Source organism: Macrotis lagotis, chromosome 1 (assembly GCF_037893015.1).
Source record: "Macrotis lagotis isolate mMagLag1 chromosome 1, bilby.v1.9.chrom.fasta, whole genome shotgun sequence".
Taxonomy (NCBI): Eukaryota; Metazoa; Chordata; class Mammalia; order Peramelemorphia; family Peramelidae; genus Macrotis; species Macrotis lagotis.
This window is the reverse complement of record NC_133658.1, coordinates 909,891,326-909,918,692: the sequence shown is the minus strand read 5'-3', so window position 1 is coordinate 909,918,692 and position 27,367 is coordinate 909,891,326. Positions and strand designations below refer to the sequence as shown.

At 39.2% G+C, this 27,367-nt stretch overlaps 1 protein-coding gene across 6 annotated transcripts; it reads right to left on the bottom strand.

Moving 5' to 3' along the window:
• Positions 1-14,163: 14,163 nt before the first annotated feature.
• Positions 14,164-25,951, bottom strand: LOC141509745 (sialic acid-binding Ig-like lectin 5). 6 transcript variants are annotated; one of them, XM_074219503.1, is made up of 9 exons: positions 25,706-25,948; positions 25,239-25,595; positions 24,823-25,089; positions 24,668-24,715; positions 24,283-24,546; positions 23,743-24,027; positions 17,365-17,470; positions 15,713-15,743; positions 14,164-14,668 (listed from the first exon to the last, which is right to left on the bottom strand). In XM_074219503.1, the coding sequence occupies exons 1-9, from the start codon at positions 25,809-25,811 to the stop codon at positions 14,480-14,482; spliced, it is 1,653 nt and encodes a 550-aa protein (XP_074075604.1). In that variant the 5' UTR covers positions 25,812-25,948; the 3' UTR covers positions 14,164-14,479. The 6 variants fall into 6 exon arrangements, with proteins under 6 accessions (XP_074075604.1, XP_074075605.1, XP_074075606.1 ...); XM_074219505.1 differs by having other exon boundaries at positions 14,577-14,708; positions 25,706-25,949; XM_074219504.1 differs by lacking the exon at positions 24,668-24,715 and having other exon boundaries at positions 25,706-25,949.
• Between the last annotated feature and the right edge of the window lie 1,416 nt (positions 25,952-27,367).

The window sequence follows — 27,367 nt, the reverse complement described above, 5'->3', positions numbered from 1 at the left end:
TAGGGGTGGCTGGGTGACAGACAGAGCATTGGCCCTTGAGCCAGGAGCACCTGCGTCCAAATCTGGCCCCAGACACCCAAAGATCACCCTGCTATGTGGCCCCAGGCAGGCCACCCAGCCCTACTTGCCCTGCACCCTCCCCCAAATAATCATAACAAAAAATGCGCTTGAGTCTTTGTTCCAACACCAACAACTCTGTCATGGGTGGATCACATTCTTTATGACAAGTCCATCACAAAAGTTATTTCCATATTTTTCCACCTTTGCCATTGCTGATCGCAACTCCCTCCTTTCTTATTTCTCCAGTACCATGTACTCTATTTTCTCTCTCCTTTCACTATGACTCTGCTGTAGGGTAGCTGAGTGGCACAGCAGACAGATCCCTGGTCCCGGGGCCAAGAAGCCCTGAGCCCCCATACCACCCCTTAGGCCCAGAATCCACCTGGCCCTGTGGTCCTCGGCAGGCCTTCCATTCCCAACCCCTTGCAAGAAGTAAGAAAGAAAATGTGTTATATCTGGCCATTCTCCCCCCATGGTCCATCCTCTCCTCCTTTATTCACATCCCCACCCCTTCCCCCTGCTCCCCCCTCCTTCTTACTCCAGATGTCTATACCCCATTGAGTATATTTGCTGTTTCTTCTCCTAGCCATCTCTGATGAGAGCAAAGTTTCCCTCATTCCCCCTTGCCTCCCCCCTTCCATATCATTGCAATAGCTCATTGTAATAAAAAAAAATCTTATGTGAAATATCTTGCACTATTCCCCCTCTCCTTTTTCTTTCTCCCATTCCATTTCCCTTTTTTTCTATTGACTCCATTTTTACACCATATTTTATCTTCGAATTCAGCTTTCTCCTGTGCTTCAACTATAAAAGCTCTCTCTACCTGCTCTATTAACTGAGAAGGTTCATATGAGTATTATCAGTGTCATTTTTCTATACAGGAATACATGCAGTTCATCATCATTAAGTCCCTCATATTTTCCCCTTCTCCTCCACTCTCTATGCTTCTCCTGAGTCCTGTATCTGAAGAACAAACCTTCTGTTCAGCTCTGGCCATTCCAAAAAGAACATTTGAAATTCCCCTGGTTCATTGAAAGTCCATCTTTTTCCCTGGAAGAGGACATTCAGCCTTGCTGGGTAGTTCATTCTTGGCGGCATTCTAAGCTCTTTTGCCTTCCAGTATATTGTATTCCAAGCCCTACTAGCTTCCAATGTAGCTGCTGCTAAGTCCTGTGTGATCCTGACTGTAGCTCCACGATATTTGAACTGTGTCCTTCTGGCTGCTTGTAATATTTTCTCTTTGACTTGGGAGTTCTGGAACTTGGCTATAATATTGCTAGGGGTTGGTTTTTTGGGATCTCTTTCTTGGGGGATCGGTGGATTCTCTCCATTTCTATTTTGCCCTCTGCTTCTAGAATATCAAGGCAATTTTCCTGTAGTAATTCTTTGAAAATGATGTCAAGGCTCTTTTCCTGATCATGACTTTCACATATTCCAATCATTTTTAAATTATCTTTCCTAAGTCTGTTTTCCATATCAGTTGTTTTTTCAATGAGATATTTCACATTTTCTTCTAATTTTTCATCTTTTTGGTTTTGAAGTATTGATTCCTGATTTCTGGTAAATTCATCAATCTCCCTGAATTCTATTCTTTGTCTGAAGGATTTCTTCTCCTCAGAGAGTTTTCTTATCTGTTTTTCCATCTGGCCAATTTTGCTTTTTAAAGCATTCTTCTCCTCAATAACTTTTTGAACTGTTTAATCCATTTGACCTAAGCTGTTTTTTAGTATGCTATTTTCTTCAGCATTTTTTTGGATTTCCTTGACTAAGCTGCTGACTTCATTTTCATGTTTTTCCTGCATCTCTCTCCTTTCTTTTCCCAGTTTTTCTTCCAACTCCCTCATTTGATTTTCAAAGTCTTTTTTGAGCTCTATCATAGCCTGAGCCCAATTTCTGTTTTTCTTGGAGTCTTTAGATGCAGGAGCTTGTGCTTCCTCATCTTCAGACTGAGTATTTTGGTCCTTCTTGGGCTCATTTGCAAGATATTTCTCAATAGTCTTCTTTTCGTTTCTCTGCTTGCTCATTTTCCCAGCCTGGGCCTGGTTTGGGGTGTTTCTTAAGCTTTTGGGACACTCCCACAAGGGTCTCAGTGTGTGAGGTTCTGTCCTCCCTCCTGGTCTGTGAATGACCACAAGCATCCCCCTCTGCCAAGGGGCTGATGTGGGGGGGAGCTGCTGTTCTATGGGTGGTCTAGACTGTGGTCAGGATCTGAATGTAGTCAGAGCCCCAGAGTCCTGTTTCAGGGGCAGAGGACAGAGCTAGGCAGTCTCTCTTCACTCCCCTCCCTCAGCTCAATGGGCTCATGCCCTGGGGGCTCCTGCTTACCGGCTCTGCCTGCTTCTGTTTCCTGGATCAGGGCTGTGGAAAGAGGATGCTGCTTGCTATGTGCCCTGAGGGCTGGGCTTCTCGTGTTTGCTCTGGCAGAGGTCCCCCACTGTTCCCCCACTTTGTGCCCGGTGCTCCTCGGGGTGCAGCTCAGGAGACTCCCCCGCTTCTGTGAGCTGAGACCCCCAGCTCCCTGGGGCTGCCTCCAGGAGGCTGAGGTTCTTTGGCTCTGGTGGGCCACCCCTCTGGCAGGCCGCCTCTCCGACCCCGGGGAGCAGAGCCTTTCTGCTCTTTTCCAGGTTACCTTGAGCAGGAGAACTGCCTCACTGGGTCCCTTTGTGGGTTCTGTCTCTTGAAAGTTTAGTTAGAGTCCTTAGCTGATGAATTTTATCAGAGAGCTCCTAAGACTGGATCCCTTCTTGTCACCATCTTGGCTCTGCCCCCAAGAATTGAGTTCTAAACCAGACTAAGACACCTACTTTTATACTACTTATTCTTTTAAAATTTATTTATTTGGCTTTTGCAAAGCAATGGGGTTAAGTGATTTGCCCAAGGTTTTTATACAACTTACATGACCCTGGGCAATTCAGCAAACTCTTGTCTGTCTGAGTTTCTTCATTTATAAAATAAAAATAATAATGGGACTCAACTCGCATTCCTATCATAAGGCTCAAATGAAACCATATTAATATTATCTATTACTATCAAAATGATTTATAACAATGTTAGAGAAATGCCATTTAATTGATATAATCTTATATTAACATTATTATTTTAATATATAATATCTGTTAATATTATCTTACAGATGAGGAAACTGAGGCTGACAGGTTGGGTGGGTTGTCCACCTCATTTCAGAGATGGGATATTAACTCAGATTTCCTAAACACCCAAACAGTATCACACACACACACACACACACACACACACACACACACACACACACACTCCTAACTAAGCTGTAATGCTGACTTTTTTTTAATAGAAAGGGAATATTTTCTCAGCTTGGAAGAAGCTTGGGCTCATAGTAATTAAACATCTTTTAGCAGCTTGCTTTCAAGTATTGCAAAGTCATAGAAGAAACTTTTTTTCTTCTTTGCACAAAGCAGAACCCTGCTTATGTTTCCCATCCTCCTGCGATAAAAGGGAAAGACTGAGGCTAAGAATGTCTTATTCCAATCAATTAGCAGATGAGGTGCTCCAGGTGACACATTCATCTCTACCCCCATGCTTCTGGTGAATGAAAAAGAAAATCATAATAAAGGTTTACAGCTTGGGTTCATGTTGAACATGGGTCATATGCTGGTGCAATCACTTGGAAAAGTGATTCATCCACAGTGCTATAGGTGGAAACTTCCTGAAGCCTCCAAATGTGTATCATTTCCCCATTTCAGTCTCCTTTTCCTTGCCTTTTGAGGAAGTATCTCCTTGAATTTATGCTTACATATAGTGAATATTGTGTTATATTTAGAGAGTTGACCCTTATTCAACTTTATTCCATTAAAAGTATTATAAAACCCTTTTGGAACCTCTAAACTGTAAAAACCTAACAGATTATTTTTCCCTAAACAATAATTTATTTTAAAAGTGGTCAAAAAATGTATTCAGGTAAAGTCTCTGAGATTTCTTTTTTCTAGTTCACAGATGAGAGGAGGGCTAGATCACCTAATGACAGCCACAGAAATTCTTTTCCAGCCCTGGTCTGAGCCCAAAACCTCATCTGCATAGTCTTATTTAACACATTGATACAACAAATGAAAGCAATGGTCCCAGACTTTGCATCCCATAAAGGATCTCAAAGTCCTTAAAATAGTCAGAATATTCTTCCACTGAGTCAGTTAATAATGATAATGGTAGTGGCTAACTTGTTTATACCTCTTTAAGGTTATGAAACATTTGCATCTTATTTAATTTGATCCTCACAATACTAGGGCAACCCCAGGTGGAATCGTGAATATAGTGTTTTATCTAAGTTTGAATCCTATCTTGTATATTTATTGGCTACATGACCCTGGATAATTCACTTAATTTCTCTCAGCCAAATGACAAATCTCAGTATCTCAGTGTCAGCAAACAAAGACACATACAAAATGTTAAAATATGGGTTCTATACATATAACTTCCCCATAAGATATTATAGAATTTAAGCAAACTATCAATGAGACTGTCCTATTTGAATTCATTTTTGTTTTTTTGTTTATTCTAGGTTTAAAAATTTTTTTTTGGTCCTTCTTTCTCACTCCTTCCTTCTTCTCCCTAATCCTTCCCAGAAAGGAACCATATAAAATGGGCCCATTCCCTGGGGAAGTTCTTTTTCTCCACCACTGTTGCAAGAGGGGAAGCACCAATAACCTGAGAGGAGTCTGGAGGCAAGTTAGACCTATGGGAAACTAGGGATTCCAAAAAAGTAAAGCTGAGATGGAAGTGTGATGTCAATATGTAAAATTGAAATCCTATTGTTTGCCTTGTCCTGTCCAAGGAGGGCAGGAGAGAATCTGCATCCCAAAATTTAAAAGAAAATATTAATAAGTTTTAGGAAAAAAAAGGTCAAGATGAAATGCATTTTAAGCTTGGAGGACAAGCCAATACAAATACACTGGGCAAGAGGGAGGACCATGAATAAGGAATAATAAGATGGATTTGACTCAAAAATAATGAGCATTAAGCAGGTAATAGAATCCAAGTGCATTATCAAATGAAGCATTTGGTCCTGAAGGGGAGAACTAGTGGGAAAATGTTTGGGAGAGTCAAAGAAAGGCTTACACTTCTTAGAACTATACCAATATTTCAGTGGTTATACATTCCTCATCAGTGAAGGTCCTCAAAGAAAGGTTGGATGACTTGTGAAGAGGCGGGCTGGAAAGGAATCCAAATTTTTATAGCCTTAACTATGTACAGACACTGGACTAAACATTTCACAAATACTATCTCATTTTATTCTTTTTTTTTTTTTTTAGATTTTGCACTGCAAATGGGGTTAAGTGGCTTGCCCAAGGCCACACAGCTAGGTAATTATTAAGTGTCTGTGGCTGGATTTGAACTCGGGGACTCCTCACTCCAGGGCCGGTGCACTACACCACCTAGCGGCCCCATCTCATTTTATTCTTACAACAAACAAAACATATTGCTAGGTGGGATCTTTATTCCCCCTTACAATTGAAGAAACTGAGGCAATAGAGGTTAAATAACTTGTCCCATAGTAAGTTTTATCTTCCTTTTTATCATCCTAATGCTCTTTCTAGCTGCTGTAGGGTCCAATCATCTCATGGACTCCAATAGTAATTCCTTTTGCAGATGAAGGTTGGGCCCAATGAAATCTCTTTCAATTCTGAAATTTTATAATTCTGTAACACTCCCTTTCTCAAGATTGTAAAGGTAGATTTTTTTAAACATACTAGTAGGATCAATCACTGAGATTCCTTGCCATTTGTAGATTTTGTGACTTAAATTAATTCCAAATTTGAAATCTATGATCTAGGATATGAGTTTAGTCATTGGGTTTTCTGAGTTTTATCTCTTCTTGAAATCTAAACTTAATTACCTAAATCATGGTTGAGTCTATTTTCCCCCCCTTAAGCTTTGGCTTTCTTCATTGCTCATTAGCACCTTCCCCAGAGAATGAATGAAAGGTTTATAACCCCTGATTTCCTGCCTTTTATAATGGCACTTGCTCTTCTGATCAGAAGTAACTTATAAGTCAAAGATATTGCTAGATGAATTTTCCAGAGAGCAAAAAAATGACTATTATAACCAATGGACACACTAAATGGAAAAAATTAAGTAATACAAAAATAACAATATCATTTGGATATCAAAATTTTAGATTACTCTCAAAATCCCACATATTAGTTGTTGGTTCTTCATAATCAAAGATGATGACATCAAATGAATGATGGCATGACTTGCATATTAAGTTAATTATAGTGAGGGGAATATTATGCAAAGGCTTCCTTCTTGCTGCTTTTACAAACCCATCATCACCCTGTGGCATGATCTAGTGTGATGGCCTCGATGCTGTGGGAGTCCTTGATCTTTAGGATGTGGGGTCCCTTCCATTTCACCAAGACACTATGGTATTTTAGCAATAGCAGGCAGAAGACTAGCAGGGTGAATATTTTGATGACAACACTGAAACAACATGGGATAGGGTACCCTGTCTTTGCATGGTTTAATCATCAGCATGGTTCATTTACAATTTTTTGACAATTAGTATAAGTAACTTGCTTTGAAATTTGCATCCAAAGCAAGAAGATATATTTAATATATATATATGTATAATATATAATAAATATAAACTAATATATAAAACTTCAGATTTAATATACCATAAGATATATTTAATATATAACATATTTAATATATAATATACAATATAAACTAATATATAATAATATATAATTTAAGATTTAATATATGGTAAGATATTTAATATGTTAATAATATAAGAAGATATATCTTATATATATATTATATTTAATATAATGTTTAATATAGATTTGCTTATCTGTATATATCAATCTATCTAGAGAGATGTGTGTGCATATACACATGTATGTATTTATGTATATTATGTGCATCCTTATATGCTAACATGTATATCTCTCTCTCTCTTTCTCTCTATGCACACACATCCATGCAGACAGGGTGGGGGCAATCAGGATGTCCACATAATTCTAGTTTGGAGGAATCACAAAGAATATCTTCTATGGAAAAATGAATAGAGGAATAAAACAATTGAAATGTACTCATTACTATGAAGAATGAACCTATCCAATTTATACCACCAAGTATGATATCTTATTGATTACTTAATAGTCTTAAGACCATGTGCAAGCCATTTCTTTCCTTAAGGAATGAGTATCCTCCCTCTATGAAATGAACTAAAGGCCAGTGAAAACCCTCCGAGGTTGTTGTTAGGAAGCAGGTTGCGACATATTGCAGATAAGGTTTTATGCAGATAGTGGATATAAAGGATGTCATTATCAGTGTATTTCATAAGGAGGGGGAAAACAGGACACTCTAGAGAGGTAAAAGGACATCTGATGCATAACCTGTGTGATCTTTTGCTCTCTACAGAATATCTGGTAATTGAAAGAAAATCCCTTTAGCACAATCCAAGGATCTCCCAAAGGTATATTTCTCAGAGGGCTTAACTAGATAAGGGTAGCATGGCTTTCTTCAGTTTTTATCAATGATTCCTCTTGGTTTTGACAATGCAAACATCATCCCCATTCCCATGTTCCCTCCATCTTGCCCTAGAACGAGCTCAACATCTGACATGTTATCATTATGCAGATTTCCTCAACCTCCCCCCCCAAAAAAACTCAACTCCTTCAACTGGCTCTCCATTTTAATTGGAGTGTGGGAATATAGAGAAGTAATGTCATCCTAGACTTTTTTTTTTAATGAAGGACTCAGAGTTTTGCAGGGAAAGCTTCATTTTTCCCTCAGTAACTCTGCTTCATTTCTACACAATTCCTAGGTCCAATCATTTGAGTTTGCTTTTGTCTATTATCTTCCTACATTAGTTGATGAGCTCCTTGAGGGCAGGAAGTTCTTTTTGCTAATTTTCTACCCAATATTTTAGTAGTATTGGATATGTAGTAAGTATTTTCTAAATGTTTATTAAGTTGGACAGAAGAAAGTGTCCTGATCTGGTATCAGTGGTTTTTGGCTCTCCTCTAGTCTCTCCCACTTCCCGTTTGTGTGACTTTGAGCAATCCACTAAAAATCTCTAGTCCACAGTTCTTCATTTATAAAATTTGGACATTGAAATAGAAGTGTCAAAGGTCCAATGTCACACAAGTGTCAACTGTCTAAGGCTGGATTCAAACTCCTGTCCTCCTGACTCCAAGACTAGTGCTCTATCCACGATGCCATCTAGCTATCTGCATTCTCTCTCAAGTAGCATAGGGATATCATTACTCTGAGAGCCTTATTCCAAAAGGAAACTCAACATAGCAATACACTGAAGGGTAATTTATTGGCAAGTTTTTGGATTGGCATTTGCTTATGGACATTAAAATTCCTGTCAATCATCAGGCAGGAAAATAATTTACTACTCTGCTATGGAGGCCAAACTGTCATGAAAGAAACATTGCAAAGAGAACAGAAATCATACACCATAGTTATCTTGCTCCTAGAATTTACAATGACTTCTATGGTATTCATTGAGATGTTTTGTTTTGTATTTAGTATCAGAGAAAAAAGTCTCACCTGCATGTTAACATCTTTTGATTAAAACTATGAGGACATGCTACACATCTGGGACATGTCACTGGATTATTTCCCTTGCCTTCTTACCAAAAAAGAATATGTGAGGTGCTCTGAATTTATTATGAGAATTATTCACAATAATAAGATGATAGAAATGATGTAACCTAACTTTCTTGTAATTGCCAAATAGTTATTTCCATGCCAAAGTTATAGATTTTATCAAATTGAAAATTTATATACATATATATATATATATATATCTTTTGAAATAGTAACTGACTTTCTTACATGTGATTTTTTAGAAGAATCTCTGCCAACCAATAATATTTAACTTTTTAAAGCCACAGTCTGGCTTGGCTCAATCTGGGCTTAACATCATGTTGTAGAAATATCTCTCTGTTCCCTGATAGACATTTTTCATTTCAACATGTTCCCAAAAGGAATATAATTCCCTACATTTAAAATCTCTGTGCTTAACATTTTCTTTTGTTTGATCTCATGAAATATGATATAAACAGATTTTGCTCTCATCTTTATAAAATCATACCCACTTAGAACACCTAATAACTGTATATAGCCCAGTTAATTAGCCTGATTCTTGAACACGTTCCGCAACAAAACTCTCTTTTTTTGCTCTCAGTGTCCCTGTGGGCTTAGTAGGTAGTAAATAATGATCAAGAGGGCATCATGAATGGGAAAATGGAATTTAATGTATTAAATGACCAGTTCAATATCCTTTAGTTAGATTCTGCACTGGCCACAAGCCAAGTAGGAGTTGATAAAACACAGTTGTAGTCACACTGAATTATATGGAATATTGCCATATTTGAGGTCATCATTGAGTATAACATAATAAAATGTATGTGGAAGACTTCCTGAAAGTGGTGACATTGAAGCTTATATTAAATATTAAAGGGAAAACATTCCAGCTTTATAGAAAAATGTAAGGAGAGACCCAGGTATGGTTTCTTTATATGTTCAGCTCCTTGAATGCCAGAGAGAACAGTTTGAATTTAACACTGTAGGAAATAAATTCCAATTGCACATCTGAATTTTTCTATCCTTGTGGCTTATGGGAAGATCCTCATCTTCTTTGAATCTGTTTTTCTCAAGTGTAAAAAAGACCTGGACAGGATGGCTAGTGCTATTTCTCACAGGAATAGAGAGAGTATATTTTGATCTCAGCAATATTTATTCTCTACTCAGTTCTCCATTTACTTACATTAGTATTTCTCCCACAAATGTTGAGGTCTTTTTTTCTAGTAAAAAATCATCCTGTATATGTTTTTGATTAATTTATTTGTTAATGTGCACAATCCGAATTTTTCTGGCCCCCATGTAATCTTTTTTTTTCTTAGTAGCAGAATTTTAGATGGTGAGGTACAGTTAATTCGAAGGTTCAGCCAACTGGATACCATCTTTATATTTTTGTCTGTTCAGATTTAACCTCAATAAAATTTAGCTATATTTTTTAAAGCTTTTTAAAATTTTGAAAAATTAAATTTTTTCAACTATATGTAATGGTAGGATTCACCAATCATTTTTTGCAAGGTTTTGTGTTTTTCAGTTTTCTCCCTCCCTCCCTCTCTTCCCCCCCCCCCACAGAAAACAATCTAATTTAGATTCCACATGAGTAACCATGCTAAATTAATCGTGTTGAGAAAGAAGAATCAAATACAAACAGAAGGAAAACAAACTAGGGATAAAGGATGACAAATTACATGACAACTTTTAAAAATTGAAGATAATAAACTTTCTACAGTTCTTTGTTTCTATATTTGAATGGTATTTCCCATCACAAGTCTTTTAGAATTGTCTTTAATTATCACTCTGCTGAAATGAACAAGTTCGTCCTAGCTGATCACCTGATGCTGCTCTTAGTGTGTGTCCAATGTTCTTCTGGTTCTTGTCCCTTAAGTGAGCATCAGTTCATGCAAGTCTTTTCAAGATTTTCTGAGGTCCCATCCCTTATGATTTCATTGGAATAATAGAGTTCCATAACATTCATATTAACATTCATATACCACAATTTGCTCAGTCATCTCTCTCTCTCTCTCTCTCTCTCTCTCTCTCTCTCTCTGGTTTTTGCAAGGCTATGGGGTTAAGTGGCTTGCCCAAGGCCACATAATTAGGTCATTATTAAGTGTCTGAGGCTGGATTTGAACCCAGATACTCCTGACTCTAGGGCCGTTGCTCTAGCCACTGCTCCACCTAGCTGCCCCCAGTCATTTCTTCATTGATGAGCTTCCCCTCAATTTCCAATTCTTTGTTACTACAAAAAGAGCCACCATGAATATCTGTGGACATGTGGAGTTTTTACCTTTTTTGCTGATATCTTTGGAATATAGGCCTAGTTGTGGTATTACTGGATCTTTGGAATATAGAACTAGTAGTGGTATGCTGGATCAAAGGGCATGCACAGTTTTATTATCCTTTGGGCATAATTATAAATTCCTCTCCAGAAATGTTGGATTAGTTCACAACTCACATCAACAATGCATTAGAGTCCCAGTTTTCCCACATCCTCTCCAACACTGATATTTTCCTTTTTAGTCATATGGGCCAATCTGATACATGTGAGGTGATGTTGTTTTAGTTTGCATTTCTCTAATCAATAATGATTTAGAGCAATTTTTCATGTGACTATAGATAGCTTTAGTTTCTTCATCTGAGAATTGCCTTTCCAGAACTTTTGACCATTTCTCATTTGGGAATGACTTGTTTTCTTATAAATTTGATTCTATATATTTTAGAAATGAGTCCTTTATCAGAATACTAGTTGTAAAAATTACTTTCCAAGGCCTTAGCTCCTCTGGCCAGGCTGGTGACTCAATCACTGGACCTGAGGCAGGAGCCACACAGGTGGGTGCACACCCTGTGGGAACTAGCAGGTAGGCTGGAGGTCAGAGGTCATGGTGGCCTTGATGGCCTCCCACTCCCTCTTTCAAGGACTCCTTAAAAATAAGGGAGTCACTGAGCTCCCCTTGGGTTGCCTCCATCCCTGACTGGCTCTTCTGAGGCTCATTGGGCCGCCCCCCTCCATGTGCATTGAAAGGGACTTTGGTTTAAAAAAAATTCCACTAGTGAGATGAAATGAGTAACCTAATAACCCACTGTCCAGTAGACAAAGATTATGGTTTATTGAAAATACATGAACCCAGCATGCCCTACCATGGTATGATTGGCAGCAAAGAAGACTACATGTGAGTGACTCAGAATTGAATGGAACTGTACCCCCAGAAGTCCTAGCCTAGAAGTTATTGGCTGCAAAGCGTTCTGAATCAAAATTTCTCTTTTAGGATGAAAACAAGTAGGGAAGAGGAAGATGACCTGGCACTTGAAGAACAAGAAAACAGATGCCAAATTGACATGAAGAGAAAATTTCACTTCCAAACAAAGGATGCCACATTAAAGATGACTAGGCAGCTCATTCTCAAAGAACTGGGGGGGGGGGGAGGAAGGGGGACAAGGAAAATGAGGATGAGGATGACAACAACATGAGATCTGGTAGGAGCAATTAGATCTTCCCCTAGATGGGGTTGGGGATGGCTGTTCGGTTTCTCCGTTCTCTCGCTGCTTCCCATCCTCCACACTTCACAATTTATGTGTTGAAAGGAATCGGAGACCGAAACGCCAACAATAAGAACTTGCCTTTAGTAATTGCCCGAGAAGACTTGGGTTCACGTTGGCATTTCCAAATGGCATTCCTTTGTGAAGAACACTGGTTATTTTGTATAGACTTCTATTACTTTGTAGGCCTTAAAAATTAAACAGTAGCTTCTCTTTGTTAATTTGTTACAGTTTCAGAGGCGGTAAATAATGCATAATCAAAAAAAAATTACGAATGCTATAGCAAGTAACATGAAAAAAAATCTCATCCCGATTAAGAATATTAACCTTTTAAAAATTATTATTGAAAAAGGGATTATTTGAAGCAGTTTTTTATTTCGATTTTGTGTGGCAATGGAGTCAAGTGACTTACCCAAGGCCACACAACTAGTAAATAGCAAGTGTCTGAGTCTGGAATTGAACTCAGATCCTCCTGACTCCAGGACCAGTGCTCTATTGGTTGTACCACCTAGCTTCCCCAAAAGGGATTAATTAGCAAAATTTTTTCTGTAACTCCACCTGATCTACCAACTTCAAAATTCTTCTCTTTTTCCTTTAGACCTTGAAAGAGAAGACAAGCATTTTTGGTTTGGTCCAAAGTAGCTCTTTTCACAAAAGTCTTTAGAGAGTCAGTTTGCCTAAACCCTGGCTTTCTACCCCTTCATACATTAGATGTGCAGATTCGAAATTACTTTTTTTTTTTGGAGTGGACACAATTCGGCAAACTCCTCACCCCTTCCGTGCCAGCCCCCATATCAATCCAGGGACATTGAGATTAAATTAATCAATATGGCAAGAACTGTCTTTGCATAGACTACTCAAGCACTCTATGATTATTGTTACCTTATGTGTAAATAAAGTGGCAGATTAAGCTTTCTGTTCCACCTGGGTAACATCTTCACTAACGAGACTTTTCATAAGGAAATAACTCAAGTATTTATCTGAAGAAATTGTGTTCTTCCTTCACTTTTGGGAATTTTCAGCCCATCAATTGATTTGCTATTTGAGTTTTCTTTTTATTGCTTGCTTCCTTCCTTCCTTTTCTTGCCTAATTAGCTCTTAAAAAATGCAAACTGCATTTATTTGCATGACTAGGAGAGTATTATGTAATGTGATTTTGTATGATTCCCAGATTCTGCTCATAGTCTTCTATGAGATTGATGTCAGCTGAACCTGCTTCAAAATTTACCATTAAGGCCAATTGTATCTGGATTTTCATTAGAAATACTTGAGTTTTCTCTAAAATGGAGGATAAATCTAGCGTGGACTGGTGACAGCTTAATTTGTAGCCCACATCTCTATGTTAAATCTGATCCTCTGAAAAATAGATTTTCTATTATGAACATATGTTAAAACTATTTTCGCACATCTTATTTATATGAAACAACTATTAAGCGGTGGGTTTTTTCCACATGTGACTATTGAAACATCAATGTGTGAGTAAATAAAACAGTCAACTTTGGTTGGCTTTGGAAGAATGTTTTACTACTTTTAAATATTTTCTGAAACAAGTATTTATTTATCTTTTTTTTTTTTTACAGTGAGAATCCAGATGAGACCCTTGGCGCTTCAGGGGAAACCCCAGGAAATCTTGCTCATATCCTTTCTTCTTTTAATATGATTGGATTACCATTTTAAAAAAAAAGCATTTCTAGCCTTGTGAGGGGGAGGCAGAGTTAGGGGAGTTAGGGATCCCTTTATCTTTCGTGTGTGTGTGTGTGTGTGTGTGTGTGTGTGTGTGTGTGTGTGTACGCACTTTTTCAAGACCTGATGGGCAGAAAATTCTTGCAGCTAAAGTATTAGATGACACTTGACTACCCTTTAACAATACTGAGATTCTTTCCCAAAAGTTGCAGATTTAAAAAAGTCAATTGGAGAACCACTTTTTATTTCTACCCTGTCTTCCAAATTTAGACACAGAGACAATCTATTTGTAAAACAATACAGAAGACATTTATTAATTGGCATGTGTTGAGTTAAAAATATATTATTTAACATTATGACAAAAGCTTGGCCATGTATCTTCATGATATTTTCATCGGATCTTTTCTGGATTATCCACAAACTTTTTTTTATAAATTTAACAACTGAAAAAAATAGCAATTATAAATGTACAGAAATAAAATCAAAAAGGCTTCCCCAAAATAAATAAATAAAATTAACATCATTGACTGGTGATAGTACGGCTCTGTTCATAGCACATTTGGCTTTTTCTTTCAGTAACAATAGCATGCATCTTATTCCTGTTCCATTTTCTTCCTCACAAAGACTATTTTGGAAACTTGATCTCAGCATACTCAGTGCTAGTATAGACAGACTCCTGAGGATCTCGGGGTCCTAAACCCTTGAAGGTGAGGCTGGCATAATGCAGCTCCAGTCCCTCCTCAGAAGTGGAGCATGCTGTGCCATGCAGTAGTGTACTTGGGGAACGTTTCAGCCTCAGCATCTCACCCAGATTCTGTGGGAGAGGAAATGGTGTCAGGGTGGCCAGTAGAGTCCTTGGGCAAAAGGGTGGTTGGACAGAAGTAGTTAGGGAAAGAAAGACAGGAAGACATTTTCTGTTCTTGAATAGGCATTGACTGATCTCTTTCTTCCTTCCCATTAGATGGGATTGGCTTTCTTAATCTGATCTATAGGCCATTTTTGAAAGATATTTCATACTCCCTCCTGGGTCACATACAGAGCTGATGAGGATCCCCTATTCTCCCTTGAACCCTTCCATATTGGTGATACATAACCCCTGGCAAGAGAAGTCCAGTTCTCCTATCTAAACTACCCAACTATGTATTTAATGGTTTCCTCCCCTTCTAACAGAGCATGCTCTAAAGGGGATAAGGAAGGAGGACAGGGACAGCCCCTATGGCTCTTCCTCCAATACCATGTCTCCTATAAACTCAATTCCTCAAGTTGTCATGATACTGTCATGGGCAACCCTTTTCTCCTTTAGATCACTATGTTCCAGGTTAGATTTTTTCCCTTCAGGAAAGAGCTTGACTATTCACTAAGATAGTTCTGCACATTGTGAGTTTGCTTTTCTACTTCAGATCACAGAAGGCTCTCTAGAGGTACTGTGGATAAAGCAGACATAGAAGTAGTTATGCCAAAGTTGTTGACGTTTTTGACCATCATTCTCTAAGAAGACAATGACATCAGGGAGGTGATGCCTTGACAAGCACAGGAATTAGATTTGAGTGAGGGGTCTTGTGCTAAGTCCCCAGCCTCACTTTTTTTCCTCTGCAGCCATCTGGGTCCTGTGGTCCGATATGGATCAGGATGATTTCAGATAGCCCTGAATGTGAGGAAGTTAGGGTTAAGTGACTTGCCCAACTTCATACATCTAGAAGGCATCAAGTGTCTGAGGGTGGATTCAAACTTCCATCCTTCTGATTCTAAGGTTAAGCTCTATCCACAGCACCACCTAACTGCCAAAGTTACTCATGAAGGGGATGGTCTCTGAGGGACAATGGTGATTCGTGTCAGCTTCAAATGTTTTGTTCCTTACCTCTTCTGACTTCCTCTTAAGAGTCTTCACCCTGAGAGGGGAACATAGCCAGATAATTAGTGAAAAGAGTTTTTAAAAGACTCTAAAGATACCCCCCCCCCATTGAGAGACAAAGGGGACTGAGGATCAAGGAATTTGAGAGTTGGAATGGACCTTAAAGTTGATCTAATCCAACCCATAAAGTTAATCTGTCATAACCTATTCTACCATGTGTCCAAGAAAAGACCATTCAATTTTCAGTTGAAGACCTCCAACAATGGAGAACTTACTACCATACAAGGCAACCCATTTTGCTCTGTATCACCTGATAGTGAGGAAATTGCTAGGGATGTGAAGCTAATATCAGCCTCTCTGTTCTTTGATCCAAAGTCCAAAGAGAATAACTCTAATTTCTTTCCCCCATGACAGCCTGTTAGAGATCTGAAGGGAGCTTATATAGACTCTCTATGTCTTGTATTTATTTTTTAGGCTAATCAGTTTTGTTTTGTTTGTTTTGGTTTCCAGGTCTTTCAAAATCCTAATCATTTTTCATTGGATGGACTCTAGCTTGACTACTACTCTCTTAATATGTGGCAACCAAAACAGAATATTATACTCCAGTCATGGAATAACTAGGGCTGTAGGTATGGGGACTATGACTTCCTTCATTCTGGATTGTGTTTCTGTTTCTGTTCCTTTAGCTTTTCTCATGGCCATGTCACACTATTAATTTTTTTTGTTGTTTTCATAAGGCAATGGGATTAAGTGACTTGCCCATGATCACATAGCTAGGTAATAATTACCTGAGGTCAGATTTGAACTCAGGTCCTCCTGACTCCAGGGTTGGTTCTCTAGCCACTGAATCACCTAGCTACTACTCTTAATTTTTAATGAACTTAAAACTCCTAAAAAATTCCCATGAGTTTTTCCCAACACAAATTGCTGCCTAGTTTCACCTCCCTCACTGCTAAAATTGACTTTTTGGACTCATATAGAACTTTACATTGATTGTTATTCATTTTGATTCACTAGACCATCTCAAGGGTTGAAATTTTTGATTAATGAACATAGTGCGAAGGATAGGACTCTTTAGGCTAAAGTGATGGGGAATAATATTTGGCCTTGAAAAACATTCCCAAGAGATAAAATGATTCTCCTGTCATGCATCTTTTAGACAGAGAGTTCTTAATTTGGGAGTCTGTAGACCAATTTCAGGAATCTATAAATTTAAATGGGGAAAAATATCTTTAAAATATAATTGTTTTCCTTTGTAATTCTATACATCTAAAAACATTATTCTGAGAAGGGTCTTCTCCAGACTGCCAGACACAAAAATATTATGTCAAATTATGAATTGACCAATGAAGTCAAATCGGTTCTGCGCGGGGAGCAGAAATCCATGGTCGTGGTCTTCCAGAGAACTTTTTTTTTTTAGGATTTTGCAAGACAAATGGGGTTAATAAGTGGTTTGCCCAAGGCCACACAGCTAGGTAATTATTAAGTGTCTGAGGCCAGATTTGAGCTCAGGTCCTCCTGACTCCAGGGCCAGTGCTCTATCCACTGTGCCACCTATTCACCCCCCAGAGAACTCTTGATCGCCTTTTGAGCTATGAATACTTGGGCTACAAATAGCTACCCCAATGCTACCATCCCTCTCCATCACCAATACTCACGCAAAGAAAAGAAGACCAAGAGCCAAGAGGCCAGTGACAGCAGTCCCACAGAAAATTCCTATGATCAGTGTTTTTATGTTCATTTCAGCACATGGAGTAGTTCTATCTGAACACAAAAAGAGTTGTGTGAATTCATTAATCAGTAAATCTTATCTGACACTTTTCTAGGCCTTCAAGAAACTTTTACAGTTTCAGTGGAAGCAATGTGTTTCACATATACATTGATATAAAATATTTGCAAAGTAAAGGTAAGGATTTTTTAAAATTTCCTTTTATGGGGGGATGACAGAAAGAATTATTAAAAGGGTGGGGAGGTGGGGAAGTAGGGATCAGGAAAGGTCTCATGTAAAAGGTAATACCTGAGTTGAGATTTCTAAAAGGCAGAGATGGGGAAAGAAATTCCTTCTTAAAATGCGGGACAGTCTGACCTAACACATGGAGAAAGATGTCATGTTGTATGTTAGCAAGTAGGGTAGTTTGAATAAGATGAATGGTTTGGGAAGAGGAGTGAGATAGAAAGGAAGACTGGAATCCAATTGTTAAGAGCTCTCAAAACCAATCATCAGCGGATTTTTTATCAACAACTCAGACAAACAACTTAGAAAGAATTTAGAATTCTGTTCAAAGTAATGAGCAGCCATGATTACAAAGATCTCAGTGAGACATGCTGCCCACTTCCTGAAAGAGGGGTGATTGCTCCTGAAAACAGATTTGAGACATTTCCCCCACTAAATATAGCCCATGAGGGAATTCACTTTTTAGACTGTTCCTGTCCATAATAGGACATGGAAAATCTAATAGGAACAAAACAATGTAAAATTACCACCAGATCAAGAAGTCCAAAGAGAAATTACAAAGAAAAATTACTTCATGCAACCCAGAATGATCTAAAATTGTAAGTCTGAGAACCATGGTCAACAGGAAAGGGAAACTTATGGAAATTTGCTCTTTAAGATGACAAAAATTAGAGCCTCTCAGGGGGTCCAGAAATTTACTGGAAACATCTGAAACTTGCTTCACTGTGTCTTTAGAGACAGTAAGAGTAGAAACCTTGGGATTTAAAAAAATGCAGAAAGATTAGAAACCACACTTTTCTGACTTTGAAGGCAGTCAAGAATGACAGACATAGGACCTTGGTGGAAATATTCATAATTAGGATTCTCCAGACCTAAGGACATTGATGGTCAAAGTCCCTAAAGATCTAGTTTTGTGAATCTCAAAGACTGAGTAAAGATTTACCTTCGCATGTGAAGCTCAGTGTTGGAACATACATGATCCTGGTTAAGATCATAATAGGTCAATTACTTCAGCCAAAATTTTATCAGGGGAAGAGGAACTGCAGAAAGCATTTCAGAAATCAAGGCTGGAATCATGAATAATCAGAAGATAACATTGAGCACAAAAAAAGAAGGAGGGGGAAGAAGCATGGACCCAGATATACCCCAAAATCCAACTTAAAAGAGGAAAATAATTCCAAAACAGCTACAAGTATAGATCCAAATAAAGAAAATGAGATCTACAGGAGTCCTTGTAAGAAATGAGTCAAGAAATTTTTAAAATGAAGCAATAGTTCAATAAGAAACTTATGAAAGTAAAAGAAAAAGTTAAGAATAGAAAACTTTATATCCTCCTTAGCTGAACTTCCTGGAAACTATAATGGAACAAAATAACTCCATGAAACAATATAAAATATCAGACAAGAAATAAAAATGATTGAGAAATAGAAGAAAAATATTATTAAAAACAATTGACTTAGAAAATAAGTCAAGGAGAGGTCACTTAAGAAAAATCAGGTTCCCAAAAAATCATGATCCCCCCCAAAAAGAAACATATATTTTAAGATTAAGAAATCACACATAAAACTTTCTAGATCCATTAGAACCAAAAAGTATAGTGAAAACAAAAAGAATCACCTACGACCTCTTGAAAAAATTCCAAAAGGAACAGTGAAAATCACTCAAGCCTCATCAGCTTCTATGAAAAATGAAAGCAGATCTTGGTATATAGCATTCTAAAGAGCAAATAAGAAAGCTATAGAAGTATGAATAAGTTATATTGTAAAGTTTAATGAGTCAGATTACTGGGAGAAATAGATAGCAAAATTATAACATTTGGAAGCTTCCATTAATCTCTGTAAAAACTAGATATAATTAACCAAAACAAATAAATAAAAAAGAAAAATCAAGATAGTGAAGCAAAAAAGCAAACTTTTAATAGAATAGAGATATTTTTTGCTAAGATTAGAATTAAGAACCTGCAACTTGGAATTGTATACAGCAAAATTTAAAAAGGCAAATATATAGCATAACCCAAAAGTCTTAGTACAGTTACCAAAATATATAGGACTTGATTGAAAAATATAAGAAGTCATTTCATACTAGATAACATTGAAAGGATAGGAATAAGAAGTTCTCAAAGTGAAATCAAGCTTATCAGCAGCCATATTTTAAAGTTCCTAATTACTAATATTAAGAGAGTTGCACATAAAACAATTTTGAGTAAAACCTAAATCCACCAAATTGCCAAAGATGACAAGAAATCAACATTGTTGAAATGAATATGGGAGGATAGCCACACTAATAACACACTGCTGGTGGACCTATAGCTTTTGACCAACCACACTGGAAGGCAATTTAGAACAGTATCCCAAAAGTCAATAAATGGTGTTGACACAAGACAATATTACTAGGACCATACCATCTACAAAGACATCAAAGAAAGAGGGAAATGTCAAAAAGCACAAAAAATTTAATGACATTCCAGAATTCCAACAAAGAGTTGGAGCCTGAGGAGAACACATAATGACTGAACCATGTATAATTTAGAATTATACGGTATGTGGGTAAATTCAAAGAAAGGACATATTGATTACATAACACTAGAAGTAACATTACTTAAAAAGGATCTGGGTGGTGAGTTTTTTCCTTCCAATGATAGGAAAAGATTCAGGAAACTTGGCACAAGTTCTGAACCATCACTGAATCAGGGGCATCCAGACTCATTCCTGGGGAGGAAGTACAATTGGGTGCCCCATCTCAGAAGCAGGTAAACTAGCATGTCTAAAGAGGTGAGATTAGAGCAGAGACCCAGGTTCTGTCCCAGGGCTTTTTGAAGCCCCCCATATCTTTGAGCATGTCAGTCTACCTGTCCAGGATGCGAGGAGCCTGAGAAAGTCACTATGTGAAGAAAAGAAGGGTCACTTAGAACAGAAATAAGAACCAGGGAAGGAAGTTTTGGGTGACTGCTGTGCCTGGCTCAGCTTTGGCAGACCTAAACTTAGAGGAACAGACACTGCAAGACAGACATAATGGGGAAGCTGAGAATGTTCTAACACTGGGGAGGGAAAGAAGAAGTAAAAGACTCAAGAAGATCTGGCCTAGATTAGTGAGGGAACATTGCCTCAGACCTGCAAAGACCAGGAGATATAATATGTGAATGTGAACTTTCATTGTGCCCAAAGAAATAAAGAAATGATGGTTTCAGAGAATCCTTGGAAGACTTGTATGAACTGATACAGAGTGAAATGCACAAAAGTCAGAGAACAACCTAAACAAACCTGTGAACTCCTTGAGACCAAGGATTTTCTGTTGCCAGCCTTTGCTATGCTCAGAGCTTAGCACAGTGTCTGCCTTTCAGTAGGCACTTAATGTTTGTTGACTGACTGCCAGCAGTGTAAAGAAAAATAACTTTGAAAGACTTAAAACCTCTGACTTAGGAATGTGGTGACCAACCAAGGCTCCAGAGGAAGGAAAGAAACAAATAATTTTATTGTGACTACTGTGTTTAGCACTTTACAAACATTATCTCACTTTTATCCTCACAACAACTCTGGGATATGATATTACTGTCCTCATTTTACAGTTGAGGAAACTGGCACAGAGGGCAAATGACTTCCTAGGGTCAATAGCTTATAAGTGACTGAGGCTGGATTTGAACTCAAATCTTCCTGATCCTAGAACTCTATCATTGTGCTCCCTCTTGGAGAGGGACAGTGTATTCAACATAGAATGAGATACAAAAATGTAGACCAGGTGAATATACCGATTTCTTTGCTGGACTTAATTTATTAATACTAAGTATTTTTTAGCCTTTCAAAAGAAGAAAAGGAAGAGGACCAAAGAGCTCTTTCAGAATTTCAGCAAGAGAACCAAAGGAAGGGAACAGATGTTCAAATAGGAAGGCTTGAAAAAAAATAACATGCTGAGCTTTTCGTATTCTTTAACCAAGCAAGCTATAGGGAACAAAGATTCGTGGTTTCGTATATTATTCCTTTTTTGCACTTCTCCTATTTACACACAAATGCTTTGTTGAAGTTCATAATTAAAGACAAATTCAAACAAAAAATACAAAGTCCAGTTGAAAAAAAAATTGTATTTTGTCCGTAATTTAGGCAATGGGATGTCCTTGAAGTTTCTTAAGGAGCACAGGGCAAAATAGAAATGGAGAGAATCCACCGATCTCCCTGAGAGAGAGATCAAAAAAAAAAAAAAAAAAAAAACCCAGGAATATTATAGCCAAGTTCCAGAACTCCCAAGTCAAAGAGAAAATATTACAAGCAGCCAGAAGGACACAATTCAAATACTGTAGGGCTGCAGTCAGGATCACACAAGACTTAGCAGCAACTACATTGAAAGCTCGTAGGACATGGAATATAATAATCCAGAAGGCAAAAGAGCTTAGAATGCAACCAAGAATCAACTACCCAGAAAAACTGAATGTCCTCTTCCAGGGAAAAAGATGGACTTTCAATGAACCAGGGGAATTTCAAATGTTCCTGTTGGAATGGCAAGAGCTGATTTGATCTTCAGATACAGGACTCAGGTGAAGCATAGAGATAAGAGGAGAAGGGGAAAATATGAGAGACTTAATGATGATGAACTGCATGTATTCCAGTATAGAAAAATGACACTGATAATACTCATATGAACCTTCTCATTTAATAGAGCAGGTAGAAGGAGGTTTTATAGATGGAGCACAGGAGAGAGCTGAATTTGAAGATATATTGTGGTATAAAAATGGAGTCAGTGGATGAAAGGGAAATGTAATGGGAGAAAGAAAAAGGAGAGGGGGAATAGGCCAAGATATTTCATATAATAAGCTTTTCTTTATTACAATGAGCTATTGCAATGATATGGAAGGGGGAAGGCAAGGGGGAATGAGGGAATCTTCGCTCTCATCAGAGGTGGCTAGGAGAGGAAACAGCATATATACTCAATGGGGTATAGACATCTGGAGTAAGAAGGGGAACAGGGGGAAGGGGGGGATGTGAGTGATGGAGGAGAGGATGGGGGGAGAGTGGTCAGATATAACATATTTTCTTTTTTTACTTCTTGCAAGGGGTTGGGATGGATGACCTGTTCAGGACCATAGGGCCAGATAGATGCTGGGCCTAAGGGGTGGTATGGGGGCTTGGGGCTTCTTGGCCCCAGGGCTGGGGATCTGTCTGCTGCATCACTCAGCTACCCTACAGCACAGTCATAGTGAAAGGAGAGAGAAAATATAGTACATGGTAGTGGAGAAATACGAAAGGAGGGAGTTGCGATCAGCAATGGCAATGGTGGAAAAATATGGAAGTAGCTTTTGCAATGGACTTATCATAAAGAATGTGATCCACCTGAAACAGAGCTGGAAGTGTTGGAACACAGACTGAAGCACAACTTTATTATTATTTTTTTGGCTGGGGTTGCAGGGCAAATAGAGCTGGGTGATTGTTGGGTGTATGAGGACAGATTTGGACCCGGGTGCTCCTGGCCCAAGGGCCAGTGCTCTATCTGCCACCTGGCCACCACTACTATTATTATTATGATTATTATTACTATTTTATTTTGGGTTTTTTTTTTGCTTTTTTGCAGGGCAATGGGGGTGGGGTGGCTTGCATGGGGTCACACAGCCGGGTGATTGTTGGGTTTCTGGGGCTAGATTTGGGCTCAGGTGCTCCTGGCTCCAGGGCCCGTGCTCTGTCCACTGCGCCACCTGGCCATACCTACAATTATTATTATTATTTTCCTTTTTAGTTTTAATTTTTTCTCTCCCCTTTACTTTATCACCCATGTGGGTCTATATTGTTTTTGGGGGGAGGGGGTTTTATATTTATTCTTAAACCAGAATATTTTAGTAATGTATAAAAATCATTATTTGTACAAAATAAGAATAAATAAATAAATGAGAAAAAAAAAGAAGTTTCTTAAGGAAATGATGACATGATCAGCCCCATGATGCAGGAATAGCAATTGGGCATCTGGGCAGGGAGAGAGGCTAGGGACAGGAGACTAAGTGGAGGATGCTAAATATGGTGCTGGGGACCCAGGCATCCAGGTTCCCAGCCCTGTTGCCTGGAGTACCTAAAACTCTTTAACTCTTCCTTCCTGAGGGTCTCACCTGGAATCAGCAGGATGCTAAGACTGTGGGCCCCATGTGGGTTCTTCCCCTCACAGCGGAGGTTCAGGGCAGGATCTAGCTTTTGCTTCAGGCTCAGGCTGCTGTTGGTCCACACCCCTGAAGTGCTGGACACCACCTGGAGGGTGTCCTTGCTGCTGTTGTCCTGTAGAGGACTCTCCCCTAACCACCAGCATAGGGTGGGGGCTGGCTCAGCCCGGACAGAGCAGGTGCAGAGCAAGCCTTCCCTAGTCCAAGAGCAAGAGGAGTTGAACAGCTTTGGGGGGTCTGGTGGGGATGAGGGAAGAGATGGAAGTCTGTTGTAGGCTACTCTGAGTCTTACCCACCTCCCACTTCCCACCTCCCATCTTGCCTTCCTCCCTTCCCCAGGCCTCAGTCATACTCCTCCCTCCCATCTTGTCCTCCTCCTTTCCCCAGTTCCCAACCCCTAACCCTACCTCCCGTCTGCCCTCCACCCTTCCCCAGCCCCCAGTTTCACCCCCACCTCTTAGTCCAGCCTCCCCTTCTCATTCTCTCACTCACACTGCACAGAGAGCATCAGGGAGGCCTTCTTGGACTTTTGTGGGCCCTGAATTTGGCAAGTATACTCTCCAGAGTCACTAGGCCCAATCTGATGAAGTCGCAGACTCACAACACCAGCAGCTGAAATCTGGGAGGAGGTCTGAATTTGCTTCCCCTTCATCCAGTTCAGAGGCACTGCTGGGTTACTATCAACAGCGCAGCTCAGATTCAGGGACTCACCCTCCAAGACTGGCAGATAGGACTCATTTCCCAAGGACCTTGAGACTGAGGAGAGAGCAACCCCAGAAAAGGTGATGGCAGGCACTGCATCCCCTGCACCCTCTTCCCTTCAAGATGTACAATGCCCTCTTTTCCTGCTTCTCAACACCTGGGCCTTGCTCCCTACCTATCTGGTTTCTCTGAAGAACCTGAATGGTGAGCTTCTTGGGAGGATCTGTAAAAAAAACATGTGACTCTGGAGAGGGTAAATTTGGTCCCTGTCTTTAGATGTTACCAGAAAATAGCAGTCTTCTGGACCCTAGCTCCTGCCCCAGAACTTACAGGTGACATTAAGTTGGACAGTCTTTTCAGAGGTCATACTGGAGTTCTTAAAAGTTACAGTACAAGTGATGTTGGTGCCATGGTCCTTGGGTCTGGGAGTAAAGGAGACCTTTGAAGAGGCATTTGGGAAGGAGAGGGCAGATCCTTTCCAGAGAAATATGGGGGAATTCTCTCCATCACAGGCCCCTGGCATCTTGCAGATCAGAGTCCCTTGGACCCCAGTTTTCAAGGTCTCTGGTGCTTGGATATCTGGTTTCTGTGTCAGATCTGGAGGAAAAGAGGAATGAATCATACCCCAAGGGTGCAATCACTTCATGTTACCAATGGATCCTTTCCTGTATTTATCTCCCATCTTCCCAGCTCTCTTCCTCCTTTTCTGAGCTCCCTCAGCTACCCGTAAGCCTTGAGTCACTTACCTGATATATTAACAAACACCTTCTTTTCAGAAATACTTTTTGATTGTCTTTTCTTCAAGCTGAGAGTATAATTCCCTGTGTCCGATTTCTGAGCATTCTGGATGTACAGAGAGCAGTTATGGTTCTGAACATTCCCCATAATTTTGAAGCGATCTTTAAATCTTTCAGATATTGGAATCCCTTGCTTACTGGAGGCCACTAGGCTTTCATTCCAATACCAATTTAAGAAAATCTGGTTGTTGATGTTGCCCTTCCCAAGGTAATAGAAGGAACAAGGAATTTGTACACACAAGTTCTCCTGACTCATCACAGTTTCAGGGATATTCACACTGAATGTTGCCTCTTCTTGGGGAAGTCCTATGGGGAGAGAGAAGATCAGGAGCCTTCCCCCAGGCCCTGAGGTCCCAGCCCCCATCATCCAGTCCTCAACAATTGTCCTCACCCAATTTCAGTTTGTCACTACTTACTTCCCCAGATGACGGGCAGCAGGAGTAGGCATACCAGCATTCCTGAAGAGATAAGATTAGAGGAGGAATCCAGGCTCCATCCTGGGACCTCCTCCAACCCCAGCATCTGTGAAAATGTCAGTCTGCCTGGTCAGAAGGACAGGCCTAAGGAAGTCACTGGATGAAGAAGGTCCAGCCTCCAGGGAAGCCTCCAGTTCTGGAAGCTGGGGAGGGGAGTTCTCAGCCATATCAAACACATCTGTGATGACCCAAATTCAAGGGAAGGGACTCTCCCCAAGAAAACCACAATGGGGAAGTTGGAGTTGCTCTGCCTCCAGAATGGTGCTGATGTAGGCAATGCTGATCTGGACTGGTGAGGAAGTTCCATTTGACTCCTGATGCTGAGTCCTCAGAGTGTTCATTGCCATGAATAAAATCTAAATGTAACTGAGGATGGGAAAAGGAAGGACAAGAGGTGTTTTCAATGAGATTAGACATCTCACAGAAATGTTTCATGCAAAAATGAATATGATAAAAGATAAAATTGGTAGGGATTTAACAGAAGCAGAAGAGATAAGAGGTGGCAAGTAAATACAGTTGAACTAAACAAGAAAGATCTTAACATCTTGGAAAACCATAAAAGTGTGGTTACTGAATAAGTGCCAGACAGCCTAAAGAATGACATCAAGAAAACCTTAGGAAGTATTTCTGACAATAAGGTGAGTGGAGGTGATGGAATTCTTGCTGAACTATTTTAAACCCCAAAAGATGATTCTGTCAAAGTGCTGTATTCAATAATTCAGTAAATTTGGAAAATAGAACAATGGCTACTTTATTGGAAACGATCACTTTATTTATTTTAGGGGGGTTTTTTTGCAAGGCAAACGGGGTTAAGTGGCTTGCCCAAGGCCACACAGCTAGGTAATTATTAAGTGTCTGAGATCGGATTCCAACCCAGGTACTCCTGACTCCAGGGCTGGTGCTTTATCCACTACGCCCCCTAGCTGCATCAAAAACATCACTTTAAATCCCAATTTGAAAGAAGGAATGGTCAAGGAATGCTCAAATTGTTGAACAATTGCACTCATTTCACATGTCAGCAAGGTTATGTTTAAGATTCTGAAAGTTTGTCTTCAGCAATCTGTGAACCTGAGAATTACCAGAAGAACAGTCTGGTTTTTGAAAAGGCAGAGGAATTAGAGACCAAATTGCCAATAGTTGTTGGCTTTTGAGAAACAAACCCATTTCCAAAAAAATCTACTTCTGTCTCATTGATTACACAGAAATTTCTAACTGTAGATCACAACAAAATGTGGCAAATCCTCAAAGAAATGGGAATATCAAATCATCTTACTTATCTTCTGAGGAACTTGCATTTGGACTAGGAAGGAATAGTTTGAATGGAATATCAAACAACTGAATGGTTTGAGATTTGAAATGGAATATGACAGAGCTATATATTTTCTTTCATTATTTCTTTAACTGAAATGCAATGTGCATCATGTGAAATGTCAGATTGGATGAATCAAAAGTCAAAATTAAATTTGCTGAGAGAAACATGAACAATCTCAGCTACAGAGATGATACCATTTTGATGGCAGAAAGTGAAGATGAATTAAGAAGTCTCTTGATGAAGGTGAAAGAAGAGAGTATAAAAGCTAGTTTGAGGTTTGCCATAAAAAA

Excerpts from the sequence above, each read along its gene's own strand:
- LOC141509745 (XM_074219503.1), bottom strand. The coding sequence starts at position 25,811 with ATGCTGGGGTTGGAGGAGGTCCCAGGATGGAGCCTGGATTCCTCCTCT. Across the intron at positions 24,547-24,667 it reads TCTTCAGAGAAACCAGATAG|TCTCAAGGTCCTTGGGAAAT; the intron begins GTAGGGAGCAAG and ends CTCTCTCCTCAG. Across the intron at positions 24,028-24,282 it reads CCTGATGCTCTCTGTGCAGT|ACCCCCCAAAGCTGTTCAAC; the intron begins GTGAGTGAGAGA and ends CATCCCCACCAG.